The sequence below is a fragment of the Hippoglossus stenolepis genome, chromosome 23 (genome assembly GCF_022539355.2).
Source record: "Hippoglossus stenolepis isolate QCI-W04-F060 chromosome 23, HSTE1.2, whole genome shotgun sequence".
NCBI lineage: Eukaryota > Metazoa > Chordata > Actinopteri > Pleuronectiformes > Pleuronectidae > Hippoglossus > Hippoglossus stenolepis.
In genome coordinates, this window is record NC_061505.1 from 9,325,588 (window position 1) to 9,339,218 (window position 13,631).

Sequence of the window (13,631 nt, forward strand, 5' to 3'; positions counted from 1 at the left end):
TTAACCTGGACTGAAGTACCTCGGATGTGCTGCTCCAACTCTGTGGACAATGGAGTAACTTGGCCTGATGAGCAAATAATCAGCTGCATAGTTTCAGGGAATGGTATTGACTCCCATTAACTGATGTAGTTTCTATTTTTACACCAATAGAAGCCATCAAGGATACTTAAGTTATGTAATGAGAGCTATTTGTAATACTACTGCTCTTCAACACATCTCATTTGGAGGGTTATGTAATCTACAAAGTTGTATTTTTCATTTTCTATAATGAATGGTGTCTAAATGAACAATTTGCAATTTAAACAGATGCTGAAAGCCTGAAATTTTAACTCTGGTGAATGCACCAAATGAATTGCTGCTCACTGATTCTGTATTGAGAATAATTCCTCACTAACTTCATGAGGAGCACAAATGTGCTGTAATAACAAAAGAAACCAATAGTCATGAAATAATGAAGTTTTAGTTAAAAAAGAAAAAGAAAAAACAACAAGACAAGTAGAATTCAAACTGAATTAATCTCGACTGGAAGAACGTTCAAAGCAGTTATATTTACATCATATACAGAGTTAAAAAAAAAAAGATATCAATTTTAAAAATGTCCAAATGTGTATATGCATAGTAACACTTCACATTATCTTGAAAGTTCCAGTGCAGACGAAGAAAAAGCGGACGTTTTAACTCATTAACTGTGGTTCAAGTCGTGTGTCAAACAAAATACACATTAACATAGACTCTCCCCCCTCGAATCACATCATGTAAAATCAACAGAGTTCAACATGAATGATTGTAAAATTGAAAAAATGATATTGTTTCAGCAGGTGTCAGTCTTCTTGAAAACGGATGTGCTTAGTCGCCTCCTTGGCCCGGGCAAGGATGATTTTTTCGGCTTTGGATATGAGCTGGAGTGCGACAGGAAAACGAGAAATTACATGTAATGGCACATAAACAAAATGGAGGCACAGTTTTAAGTGAAGGTATGTGACTGTTTGTTTAGATGCCTAAATTATTCCAGGTATTGTTAGACTGTATCCACAAAACAGACAATATACAGAAAAAGCTGGATACGAAATATGCAATTCCACTATCAAATGTGTCGGGTTTTTTTATTTAAAAGAAAACAAGATCTCACCTTCTCTGTGCCGCGCTTCTTTTCTCTCGGACGGTTCAACTTGACCTGGCGGTCCACGAGGATCTTCTGCCAGTATCTTTGTTCATGGTCACCTTTAAGAGGAATTAAAAAGAGACCCTCATGTTAAATAAGTTATTTTTTCTAAAAATGTATTCAGAAAGAAAAACTCATTCTTATGCCAAGTTCAACTGTGAAAAACACAGAAACGAGCATTCATGCAAAATAGGTCTACCCCTTCAAATACAAGTAGAAATTTAAATTGATACCTGACAGAATTTCCAGTTTCCAGCTGTGCTCCCTCTGCAGCTCAGCTCGGGCATCACTGACGGCTTTGGCCTCCTCTGGGGTGTGAAAGCGGATGTGACCCTCAGCATCTCCCTCCAAAATGTCAATGTATGCCACTTGTGATATTTTACTCAAGGCATCCTACACACACACACACACACACACACACACAGACACACACACACACACACAGAGGAAGGAATAGAACAAAAACTAATTTCAAACTTCCCTATGAGCGTTCTCCTTTTTAAATGTAGTGCAGAACATAATCCAAACTGACAGTAAAGCTGATTATTGCGTTGAGTTGTACTGTACTTTGAGGAACTTTCTCCCTGGTAGCGGATTGATGTCTGTGATCTTCAAGATGACACCGCTGGTAAACTGAGGGCCCGGGGTCGCTGCTTTTTCACTTTTGTGACTCTTCTCTACTTGATAACAGGAAAAAATAAACAACACGAAAGGAGACATATTATACTCATATTCAGGTTCACAGTAATTTTTACTATCCTCCATCAAGTTACTGCAGCAGTAACTAGGAGGAGGATAACAGCGGACATTTAAATTCATGTGGTGGTTTTATTTTTATTTATTTTTTAACTTTACTGCAATTCTTGTATGAAAGGTGCTATACAAATAAAATGTACTATTATTACTACTGACAAGGGGGGACGGGTTTATGTAGAGGAAAACAATAGAGGAAACCAATAAACAATATCTCCAATTTTAGTAGCTTTTTAATATTAAATCTGATATAAAGCTTTTTTGGAGCAATATTGTGATGTCAATACAGTTTGAATGTCCAAATGCTGATGTTCCTGAGGGTAAGTGCAGCATTTTACCACTGAAATGTACAGACTGTAGAATTTCTGAAAGAACAAATGTAATTTTTTTTAAAGGAACAGATTTTTCCTAAAAATAACCTTTCAATTCATTTTGAATCTTTTTTCTACACTTTGTTTCATATCATTTTTAATTTCTATTCATTTTGCAACACATAACTGTCAACAGGTGGCAAACCAGGTGTAATAGTCTGGAGTTTGTCCACCTCAACTCAAACTCCAGCGAATCATTCATCCAAAACTTACCGTTTCCATCTTGAGGCTCATCCTCTATCTCCATTCGACCCTTGTGCTCCTTGTGCTCTTTGCGCTCCTTGTGATCGATCTTACTCATGCACTTCTTCAGCGACGCCATGCTGCGCTTCTGCAAGGTCAAGTACTCCACCTTCAGGTCAAGCCACTCTTTCCTTCACATGGACAAAAGAGGTAGGAAGACATGTAAAAAAGATTTCAGTTCACTTATTAATCAAATCTTGATCATGTATGAGGAAAAAAGGGATGTGTGTAGTTTTACTTTGACAGAACTCGCAGTGGGATGACTTCCTCCCCAATTTTCAGTTTTTCCTTGTGCTTCTTTTTTCGCTTCCTCTTTGCTTTGACTGTTGAATCATCTCTGTTTTCTTTCCCTTCCTCTACCCCTCTCTCGGTGTCAGTGGGTGGATCTAACACAACAACAAACCTGCAGTGTCATGGCTGCAAAAACACCTCATCCAACTCAATGAAACACGAGTAGCAACAGAAGTGGAAAGACTGTGGTGGGGTGGAAGAGTTTATAATTCATAAAGTCACTCACCAGTCTTTGCAACATCCATCTCCTTCTCTCGAGATTCACTTTCACTAGTTTTTCTTATCTTTGATGGTACGTCACTGTCAGATCCCTCCACTGTCTGCGACCGTCGTCTTTTTTTCTCGGACAATTTTGCCGGGGTTTTCTGAGTGCTGGCTCCCTCTCGTTGAAAATCCCCCACTGCGGAGTGCTTCCTCTTTTGCTCTGATGGCTCTGCTTCCATCGCCTGCTCTTTGGCTTCTGCAGACATTGGCACTGTGGAGCCTTCTTTCTTTTTCTTCTTCTTTCTCCTTTTCTTCTCCTCTTCTTCCCCTACAGTAAGAAGTTTGGGAGTAATACAGCAAATCAAACTAATACTCTTGGTCTTGATATTATGCCAGCATCAGATTTATCATGAATAGGTGATTGATGAAAAAAGAAATACAACACTTTTGTGATTGTAATAAATTATACCTGATGGTGGATTGTCAGCTGGCAGAGTAAAATTCTTCCCACTTTTCGTCTTGGGAAAAATCCCTGGTTTCCTGGGAGCATCTTCAGGGGGGTTGTTCAGCATCTGTTTCAAATATCAAAATTTCCCATGAAATCCCCTCCTGCCAAAACTCAAACAATCGACCGACATGAATTTTCACATAGTTCAAGCAACAGTGAAACATTCATCATAAATTTTCACCTCTATGGCGTTCTTTGCTTGTTCCTCTGTCTCGAACTCAACAAATGCAAAACCCTTGGGGTCACCTGTAGACTTGTATCTGGGGATGCTTATATACACCACATTCCCACATTTTGTAAACACTCGCTCTATCCAGCTGTGGGTCACATCCTTGGGCAAAAGTTCCTTGCAAAAAGAAAAAGACAGTTGTATTATTTTGTGATTACAAACTACTTGAATGTAGACTTTTTTTTTTTAGTTAAACAGATAAATATTAAATCACCGGAGCGTTAAGCATTCCAAATACTACAGGGAAATCCTAATGGTCCAGTGTGTAAGACTTAGGTGAAAGGGATCTATTGGCAGACATTGAATATAAAATAATCTGAGTGATGTTTTTTTCACTAGTGTGTTTCATTCAATTCGAATTGTTGTTTTCTTTCCCTAGAATGAGCCCTTTATATTTAAATACTATATATGTCACTCAATTCTACACACTGGGCCTTTAAGATTTCAAATAAAGACAACAGACAAGATTTTTACCACATAGACTGTGCGGCTGTCTGTATCATCTGGTATGTCTCCAATTGGAAGCTGGCGTCGCACTTTATTGCCTTCCAAGTTCACCTGAAACAAAAAAATAGGAACTTTTTCTTTATGGAATTGTATATTAATTTGCATTTACTTTTTAGTACAAATTATACAAACACTGAAACAAGCGTTGTTTTTGTAAAAGAAATCAGAAAAGAAATCCATACCTCAACTACAGATGAATTTTTCACCGCCCTCGCAATCAGCTTGGTGTCCGTTGTCAGCTTTTTCATTCGATTGAAGCTTGCCAACACAGATATATCAACATCTAAGAGACGTGAAATATTTGGTTAAAATCTGATGACTTCAAGCAGACACATGCGTTAAAGGATAGTGTCAGATTTTGTCTTAACACACTGTTCGCATATCACATGTTGTGATTATTGGTCACTGAAATCCTTCCTCCAGTCTTTGCTGGCTGTGAAGTGATCCCTGAAGGTAATAGGATGCCTCTTCACTCGGAGTTTGCCAAATCAAATGGGTATTTTCATCCTGTAACTCAGGGGAGGGCCAATACACAAAGATTTTTGTAGGCCTGCCAGGAAATGCCCCTCTGCAGCTGCTCGGCAAGGATCTGCCGAAAGGGCATGTTAAATTTAAGAGTCTTCAATCATGGAAAAGTTTTATAACTCAGACCGTTTACAGGCTCTTATTATAAACTCAGTCAGGTGTAACTTCATTTAACTGTAATACTCATTTCTCTCTGTGCAATTCAGTGCCTTATCTGCAATCCTCTTACACTGAATTAATTTTGTTTACATTTTATACATTGCTTCTATTCCATTGTGTTTACATTGCACGTTTAATTATTTACAATTTTACAGATGCTTCTATTCTGTCCTCTTCACTGCTTTAACACAGCAAATTGCCCCCATTTTCAGATAAAGGATCATCTTCAGTCAATTGCTTCAGCTGAAGATTTCTTGACATCCTGACCCCATATTTTGCACTGAAATAAAAAGGGATCACTTCACAGCCAGCTTTACAAGAAATAATGGTTTCAGCTACTGACTCTTGCAATGCAGATATGGCATAGGGTGCTGTGATAAGATAAACTCAAGGACAGATATGGATATGGTGGTATATCCTACATCCGTCTTCTGACTCATCGATGAGTGTTCTCAGGAAGCGGTCCTTGTGCAGGTTGACATCTCCGAACCAGAACTCCACCTGCTTCTTCACATCGGCGAGCAGGTGTTTGACCCGAGAGCGCTTCTTCTTCTCTGTCTCCTTGTTCTCCTTCCTGCTGTGGACGGCCGGACCAGCATCATCAGCTCCCCTCTCGGTGTCAATCATCCTGAGGCTGGGACTGAAACAAACACACACACATAAAACATTCATGTTTGACTTGTGTCTTTACTCATCTTCTATCTGAGTGGGGAGTTTTTCTGAGTGAGAATTTTATATATTCAAAATGTTATTATTATTATTATAAGATATTATCATAATTCGAATTTACACAATGTCAAATAGCTCTGACATATTCTTCATGTACGAATTACACATTCAATTGTGAACATGCCGCTTGGATTCAGGATTAAAATCTTAATAATATTAGATAGTAAAAAGCTTCATATGCAGGACCCGCCGGCTAAAGTGGCCAGATGCCTGTTAGCCATCACTACCTTTAGCTAAGTGCTCTCGAAGTCAATTCGCGGGTAGTTTTGAAAAGAAAAAGCTGCAGCCATCGCTACTGTGTTTGGAAAATACCTCAAATGCTCCCTTAAACATCAAATCACATATTAGTCTACAGCACTTACCCGGTTTGAGAGGAGGAAACAGTCCGGTTAGATTCTAAACACACACAATAAACCACATAAATACGCAAACAGCGACGTTCAGTCACACGTCGCAGGCTACTGACGTCATAAGTCTCAACGCGCGGTTGGACCCGACGTCCGCTAAATTATTCCAAAATAAAGTGCTAACTGCAAGTTGCAATATTTTATCAACAGTTTTTTGTTGTGGTACGTTATACACAATGTACTTCCCACAAACTTGATCAATTGATAACAGAAAATGCTAAATGCTTATGAATGACTTTTTATTTTTTAGTATTTACATTATTATTAACATCATCGTATTTGTTGCACACCAGTATCAAGTCTTCCTTTGCACCTTATTTATTTAATCTCTCATTCTGTCGTACTTTAATTGGGCTTTCACTACACGTGAATTTTCATTTCTTTTTTTTGGTGTATATTTAACTTGTATTTTAAATATAGGTCCCTCTTCAAACGCGTGACATTGTTTGTGCTTTTATTTGAGTAATTACCAACAATATTTCCGGGCATTATTCACCATGTTCGCAGCTTCTTTCAGCCCTTATTCCAGAAATGTGAAGTCATCAGGGAAGGAGGAGGAAACTGGAAGGTACGTTTCAAATAAAAGTGTGCTATAGTGTCATATCTTGAATCATATACACACCAACAGGAAAAAGAACGGAATGAAAGTCTTACATTACAGTATATCTAGGATGTCATTTCCACTGAACGACCAGGCCGGTTAGCTCAGTTGGTTAGAGCGTGGTGCTAATAACGCCAAGGTCGCGGGTTCGATCCCCGTACTGGCCACACTTCCTTTTTTATTTCTTTCTTCCTTGACATTTGACACAGACACTGGTTGAAGTACCTACCCGACTCCACAGCAAGATCTTCAATAAAGGTGCAGATACACTTATAGCTAATTTAAGTTTTAATGCATCATTTATATGTATCAAGGCAGTATTTTCAGAAGATTTTTTATTTCGTCAGGGGACAGAGGATATTTTTTTTGATGCATTAACCCAACCATGATAAATGCAGAAATAGTCATTCTGCATTTACCATTCTATAAATATACGCTATTTTATCCTTATGTCATTGTTCCCACAAATGACAACCAACACAGATACAGAGCTACAGAGGTTAAATACCTGAAACAACATGCAGAGATAGAACAAAACAAATTGGGGCCACCTTTGGTTGACACTATGCATTGCTATGGCTTACTTACTTTTTTTCCCACAAAGCATTCAGCATCAAACAGACATTTAATCTGTGTTTATTAGCTTAGAACTTGATGTGAGTACAGACGGTGTATTCAGACCGTTTCAGAGGTCCAAAATATTCTCAAACTTTCTGAGCTTCTTGCACATGTCGTCCTCGGTGCATGACTCAATCCTGTGCTTGATGAGCTGCGATAGTTGCTTGTAGAAGGTCCTCGCCCACTGGGCCTCTAAGTAGTGGACCGAGACTTTGCACACCTTATGCAGCACCGTCTCCAGCTTCTCGTTGCTGCTGACCTCACACCGTTTGAAGACCCACTCTCCCCACGACTCCCACATGTCGTCGTCGGTGAAGTTCACAGTGATGCTTTCTTGGCTGCACCGGGGCTCTGGCTCGGTGTCGGTCAGGTCATTCCAGATGGCGCTGCTCAATGAGTGAAACAACAGATGCTTCAGACAAACCCACAAATGTTGAAATATGATTTTGAATTATTTGTTGAAAAAAGGATTCACTCACACAACTTTTTCCAGAGGGTTTGGGGTCAAGTCGCTGAGTGACAGCAGACCTCTGCAGCTCACCCGGTTTCCCTCCATCCTGTGAAAGCACACAAGTGACAAAATAATGTACTGAATAATGTTTTAGCTGAACAATAAGCAAACCATCAAATCTAAAAATATTCTCTGTCTGCTTCACATTTGATAATGGACAAACCAAATCAAAATGCTGATCATGAAATTCCATAAAGTAGATTTTGAAAGTTATAAAAACAAATAAACACATATCACAACACATAAAAATATTAACCAACTGATAAAATCAAATCAAATATTAAACATAGATGCATAGATGTTTAAAAACTATATACGTAATCAAAAGCCAGTCTTAACAGATAGTTTTCAAGCTTGTGTTTACAGAACTAATACTTGCACGTAAATTATATTATTATGTAACTTCTAACATTTCAATGGAAAAATGATTAAATGATTGATGATTCAGACAATCATCTTCCTCATAAAGTATTGTTGCATTGTGACACATCACTTACCACAATTCCACAAGTTTTTTTTTAACCCGTATGGCACTAGAAAGAACCAGTAGTTCATCATCACCAAGGTTTGACCACCCAATGCTGAAAAGGAGAAGAGAAAGTGACAAATCATGGTCTGGGTTATATTTGTTTCAGTCTAGGACAAAAACAAGCATATTCTTTTAAATAAATAGCGATTGCATAATTCATTTGTCACCTAGTATTTTATAGGCAACTGAGGAATATTGTTGATAGACATCTTACCCGAGGTGGGTCATAGTGTCTGACACCTGCAGCACATCAGCAATGACCTGAACACTGTCCATGTCCAGGTTGTTTTCTCCAAGCCTTAAATGTCAAATAGTGATGGTGTCAACTCTTTCTCATTTCATAAAAAGAGAATGTGTTCTCTACAAGGAGCTTATTGAAAAGAAGGTTAACCTGTGACACAGGGGAGATCAGAGAATGAGATGATACAAACCAAATTTTACTTGGAACTAACCAAAGACTCTCACATCTAAGCAGTAGGGGCTGAATGTCCCTAAGTGCCTCGCAGCTGACTCCAGTCCCTGTCAGATCCAGCTCTGATATTTTGCCCTCTATGGGGTTCAGGAAGTACTTGATGGCATTGTAATCCATTTGTGATAGTGTTTCATCGCTAACGTTGATTCGTAGCATCTTGGGCTGCACGGCAAGGGCTAATGAGGGGTCCTGCTGCTCAAACAGGCAGTGTAAATGATTCAGGATATGGGCCCCATTGTCACAGAGTACCGCGAGTTCTCCGATGATCCTCTGCCGATAGGTGTCCACTTTTTCTTTGTGGTAACTGAGCCCCAAATGTCTTGATAGAAGATTAGCGTTGCGTTCTGAGAGGATTCCAGACAGGAAACGGTTGAAAAGGTCCAAATGTCCACTGTTTGTCCCCCCCTCTGTACTTGCATCAGGTAAAGGGTGATCGGTCAGTGCACAGTAGACTGCTGCAAAGAACTCTTGAACAGTGAGGTGTGCAAAGGAGTAAACCTCTTCGGTATAGCCTGGCTCTTGTGTTACTGTCTTATCGAGAAAGGTACTAACAAGGCTGCATCCTTCTAAAGCTGCAACATCACTGTCGCTGCTGTAAAACAGTGTCTGATGTTCCATCAGCTTTTGGAAGGCGAGTCGACCCAGCTTTATCACTATGTCAGACAGTTGCTCTATGCCCTTTGCACTTTGCTCTTGAAGAAATGTTTCGGCTCTTGACTGAGTGTGAGAGCGAATCAAAGCCACCAGATACTGCACATAAATGTCTGTCATGGTCTTGGGGCTTTCTCCGCAGAGATCTTTGCTTTCTTTTAGGATGCAACACACAATGTAGCAAAAAGCAGGTATGTAACACAGTGTTAACATGAGTTCATTCGCTGACACCACTGCAAACATGCGGTCAGCCACGGCGTCATCTTGGAAATAGTGTAGGAAGAAGTCTTGAACTTCAGCCAAGGAGAAGCCAGCGATGAGCACAAAGCGGTCGACGCAGCCAACAGGGATGTGGTTGAAAGCTGTAGGTCGACTTGTTAGCATGACAGAAGCGTTGGGAAGAAGTTCGCCCTGCATCAGACTCCCTAAGACCTCCACCACCTCCGCGTCTTCATCTGGTTCGGTCACAAAAACATCCACATTGCAACCTCTGTAGTGTCTGAACTCATCGAAGCCATCCAAGATGATCAGCAGCATTTCATCGTTCGCTAAAATGTTATCCAGCTCTTTAGCAAGGTGCCGGTTTTTTCGCAATACCAACTCCCGGAAGTTTGTTGGTTTGTCGACCAGATTCAGGTCTCTGAAGGTCATGTGGATGATAAAATCAAACGCAAGATGGTCCTTTCTCCCACCAAAATCGAACAGCATCTTCTGCACCAGGGTGGTTTTTCCAATACCAGCCACCCCTGTAACCAAAACCTTCTTGACTGGACGGTTTCCATATGCGCTTGAAAAGAGTTCAGCTGGTGCTATTTTCTTATTTACTGCCGACTTCTGCTGCATAGAAAGTCGCTTTTGTCCGAATGTCAGCAGCTCGTGTCTTTTTATATCCAAGCCCTGGTGTCCGTCAACCAACAGGAGATTGACGTAATGTTCAGAAAAAAGGTTTTTCTCTCCGTGTCGGGTGTTGTAGAAGAGCATGCTCTCACTCCGGCGCCTGAGGACATCTTTATGCTTTTGTTTGACTTTGTTATACTCTGCAAAAGAAATGAAGCATAGATGTCTTTCACTTTTGTCTAAAATATGAACACGTTCATTTGATGGTGCTACATAAAATGCTATTGAGCAATGCATCATTATTTTACTGCAAAAATGGATGTACAAATTACATTTAGATTGACTGCTTACCTATGGACTGAGGTCGAGTATTGAGTTCTTTGGAATGCCTCTGTGCCTCCTCCTGATGATGACTGCTAATGGCGAGAAAAACCTTGGCTGCTTCCTCACCTTTACACCCCAGGATATCCAAAACCGTTCTTACTCTCGAACGGGGTCCCGGCTGACACAGCACCTCTTCGCGGTCATCACGAGTGAACACCTCTCGACTCACTAAAACCTCTAGCAGCGAGTCAATCTTTCCTTCCAGCTCATCCACGAGGGAAACTCGCAGAACCCTGATTGTTGTCAAACACGAATTGCAAGCATCCGTCTCCACCATAACTCATCTGAAACAATGCCCAGTACGAATCAGAAACATCCAGTTAGTCTGCTGCCAATGTGAAACAGGGTCATGTTGTGAAGTGATTTCCTTCAATTGCTCAGAGGGATTGTGTGAGTACATACCCCTCTTCGACAGCTGAGAAGTGGAGTGAACTGTTTGTCAATACAGAAAGAGGAAGTGCTTTTCCTTCAACAAAATCTGAGGCTTCAATTGTCCTGACGTCATCACAACACTGTTGTAGGTCTGGTTATTCTGGTTCATAGTAAAACTTCCCATTATCAGTGCACGCCTTTTTATGTTCAGCCAAGTGCTCAAACTGAAATTAAGAGACCAGGGTTGAACTGGGAAAGCCCTGGATTTCCATATTTTCTGGGACTTTCCCCATGGGGAGGGTGCAGGGGCCATGTCAGCGACTGCACAACTTGTTTGTAATTGACCAGTGAACCCAGTCTCCCAACATGATCAAATCTGAGCACTGTGCTCTGATGATACGGTCGGGTTTTATATCCAAAAGAGGAGAGATAATCACAAAAAACTGATTATGAATGGAATGTATTTGGTTTTATTTAATGATAAACCAGGCATGAGCAGAGAGCAACACATCAAGTCACCAGCAGAGGGTCCCCATTGCATGCACATCGAATTCTATCAGCTGTTAGGAAATGAACACTTAAAAACCCACCCCTGTAAATTATTTACAATAGTATGCACATGAACACACATTAAAATAAATAGTTAAAAGACAAGACACATATCTACATAACTTAAGAGCATAAGTAACATGTAAAAGATGTTTTCATCTCGTAAAATCGATCAATGACACCTCGATTAGAGGCGAAGTAGTCTCCTGCTGTGGTTTGTGTTGCACTTGATGGTGAAGCGTAATGAAAACCAGGGCATAAGATCAAAAAGTGCAAAAACCCATCACAAAAATGTAATTGTGATACATTATGATTCCAACCGTTTTAGCCAATATTCAAATGTGACACGGAGGTCATTTTACACATTTTAAGTTCAACTAACACTTTAATCTTTCCTAAGCAGCAGAGTTGTAAAATAACTTAGACATTTAACTGTATTTTCCCCTATAATGTCAAACTTGAGCAAAAATGTAATTTGGTGGACATGATGAAATAGCAGTGGGGGCAATTATACTCACCTCACGTTAAAATGTGCTGCAGAGTTGCAAAGTGGTTAAAGGGACATTTCAAGATAAATCTGAAAAAAAAATATATATATAAACAATTTGACCTCACAAACTAGATTTAAAAAGAAACTCTACAAGCCATGTTCTCAACAAAGACCTGCATGAGTCGAGTGCAAATTTCCTTTTTCCATAAACCGACTGGCTTCAGTCACATACCTCCATTAGTGCAACCCATTCAAGAGAAATCTTTTTATCGCGTTCCTACTTTCTATTCTGCCAAAACTATGCAGTGAAAACATCTGCAATCCAAATTCTTTCCCTCTTTAAACGACTTGACCAATCACTGCTGTCAACGCGTGCTAAATGACCCAAAATGGTAGCACAGATCATGATCTATATCCATTTATCACTTTCAAGGCTTTTAGTCACATTATCTATTTCCCATTGTTTATATGCAGCACTATGCTGTATTTTGGTTTTAAACAAGAGTATACCCACACCGCATGAATGAAAGCTCATTTAGCATCTTAACTATGAAACAATACTGTTTTGAAAATCATTGCAATAAAGGCAAACACACAACTTTCCAGTGGTCATCACAAACTCAGGGGTCTACATGGAATCCCTGGGTATGCTGTCAGGCAATTTCAAAAGTCTTTTGATGACCAATTTCTGCACTGTATGCTTATTTTCTTGCTATTTTCAGGGAACAACATCACATATCAGTGATGGTCTCAGATAACGTCTCTTCCCCTGTATGAAATCATGCAGTCGTCACAAGGTTTCTATGACTCACAATGACAATGTGTTTCAAAGACTTTTGCGTCACTTGGGAAAGCTGTTGAACCTCAGAATTTTAAAGGGAAGAAGTAAAACGGAAGCCTTCATTTACAGACACGTCACTCCTCTCGAAACATTACTTTGTAATTCAAACCCACACATGGCATCTTTTGACGAATATAGATCACAGCCTCTCCAACGTTCCCCTACAAGGAGGTATCCGCATCCAAAACTGTTCATCGAACTTGACGTTGGGATGGGGCGTAGAGGGTTCAAGTCTCTGTTGAGTCGTTCCCTGGCTAATTCAGGTTTTCCACAGCCCTCATCTCTCGTCCCCCATCCGCGTTTCAGGTGTTTCGGCAGGAGTGGCAGCAGCGACTCTTAAACTGGGGCAGTGGGCAGAGCTCCAGCTGTTGAACCTTCTCACAGTACCTCGTGCTGTCTCGACACTCTCCTGCTGGAATACACGGCAGATACAGTTAACAACACACACTGAGAGGAATCAGCATCATCTAGCTATTACAATGAATCATAATGTTTATGAATTCATATTAATCTCCCGGGTTAGTCTGTGAATCAAAACCGCAAATACTTCTGAGAGAAACCTTTTCAATTTTATGCAGAGGAGTTGAAATTCTAAATTCTGAAACATCTGGCACCTAAATACAACCCAGGCTTGTGGAATTTCAAGCCTGGTTTTTAAAAGGCTGAAAAACTTTAGAAAAATAACAAC

At 40.0% G+C, this 13,631-nt stretch overlaps 3 protein-coding genes and 1 non-coding gene across 8 annotated transcripts in view; 1 reads left to right on the forward strand and 3 right to left on the reverse strand.

The window, feature by feature from the left end:
• Positions 1-440: 440 nt before the first annotated feature.
• larp7 (La ribonucleoprotein 7, transcriptional regulator) lies at positions 441-6,162 on the reverse strand. Of its 2 annotated transcripts, none has more exons than XM_035149360.2 (13): positions 6,044-6,162; positions 5,375-5,592; positions 4,451-4,551; positions 4,236-4,319; positions 3,714-3,878; positions 3,494-3,596; positions 3,047-3,352; positions 2,768-2,915; positions 2,500-2,660; positions 1,730-1,839; positions 1,396-1,555; positions 1,130-1,221; positions 441-899 (listed from the first exon to the last, which is right to left on the reverse strand). In XM_035149360.2, the coding sequence occupies exons 2-13, from the start codon at positions 5,577-5,579 to the stop codon at positions 822-824; spliced, it is 1,713 nt and encodes a 570-aa protein (XP_035005251.1). In that variant the 5' UTR covers positions 5,580-5,592; positions 6,044-6,162; the 3' UTR covers positions 441-821. The 2 variants fall into 2 exon arrangements, with proteins under 2 accessions (XP_035005251.1, XP_035005250.1); XM_035149359.2 differs by having other exon boundaries at positions 1,730-1,842.
• A 620-nt stretch (positions 6,163-6,782) lies between these two features.
• Positions 6,783-6,856, forward strand: trnai-aau. Its single transcript has one exon. It is a non-coding gene; the product is annotated as a tRNA-Ile (tRNA).
• A 153-nt stretch (positions 6,857-7,009) lies between these two features.
• LOC118102614 (protein NLRC3-like) lies at positions 7,010-11,435 on the reverse strand. Of its 2 annotated transcripts, XM_035148926.2 has the most exons (7): positions 11,094-11,435; positions 10,659-10,975; positions 8,800-10,507; positions 8,562-8,645; positions 8,316-8,399; positions 7,787-7,864; positions 7,010-7,693 (listed from the first exon to the last, which is right to left on the reverse strand). In XM_035148926.2, the coding sequence occupies exons 2-7, from the start codon at positions 10,966-10,968 to the stop codon at positions 7,375-7,377; spliced, it is 2,583 nt and encodes an 860-aa protein (XP_035004817.2). In that variant the 5' UTR covers positions 10,969-10,975; positions 11,094-11,435; the 3' UTR covers positions 7,010-7,374. The 2 variants fall into 2 exon arrangements, 1 of the variants encoding a protein (XP_035004817.2); XR_004694723.1 differs by lacking the exon at positions 7,010-7,693 and having other exon boundaries at positions 7,808-7,864; positions 8,813-10,507; positions 10,659-11,435.
• A 75-nt stretch (positions 11,436-11,510) lies between these two features.
• Positions 11,511-13,631, reverse strand: part of LOC118102613 (ADAMTS-like protein 1) — a 95,022-nt gene continuing 92,901 nt past the window's right edge. For 2 of the 3 annotated variants that reach the window (XM_035148922.2, XM_035148924.2), the window contains one exon: positions 11,511-13,355. In XM_035148922.2, the coding sequence (XP_035004813.2) occupies positions 13,246-13,355 (110 nt within the window). In that variant the 3' untranslated portion in view covers positions 11,511-13,245. The remainder of the gene's footprint in view (positions 13,356-13,631) is intronic. The other variant, XM_035148923.2, reaches the window with a different exon arrangement.

Coding starts and splice junctions, on each gene's coding strand:
- larp7 (XM_035149359.2), bottom strand. CDS start 5,579: ATGATTGACACCGAGAGGGGAGCTGATGATGCTGGTCCGGCCGTCCAC. Junction 1,222..1,395: donor GAAACTGGAAATTCTGTCAG/GTATCAATTTAA, acceptor TTCCTCTTAAAG/GTGACCATGAACAAAGATAC. Junction 900..1,129: donor AGAAGCGCGGCACAGAGAAG/GTGAGATCTTGT, acceptor GTCGCACTCCAG/CTCATATCCAAAGCCGAAAA.
- LOC118102614 (XM_035148926.2), bottom strand. CDS start 10,968: ATGGTGGAGACGGATGCTTGCAATTCGTGTTTGACAACAATCAGGGTT. Junction 8,400..8,561: donor GACACTATGACCCACCTCGG/GTAAGATGTCTA, acceptor TCTCCTTTTCAG/CATTGGGTGGTCAAACCTTG. Junction 7,865..8,315: donor AAAAAACTTGTGGAATTGTG/GTAAGTGATGTG, acceptor GTGCTTTCACAG/GATGGAGGGAAACCGGGTGA.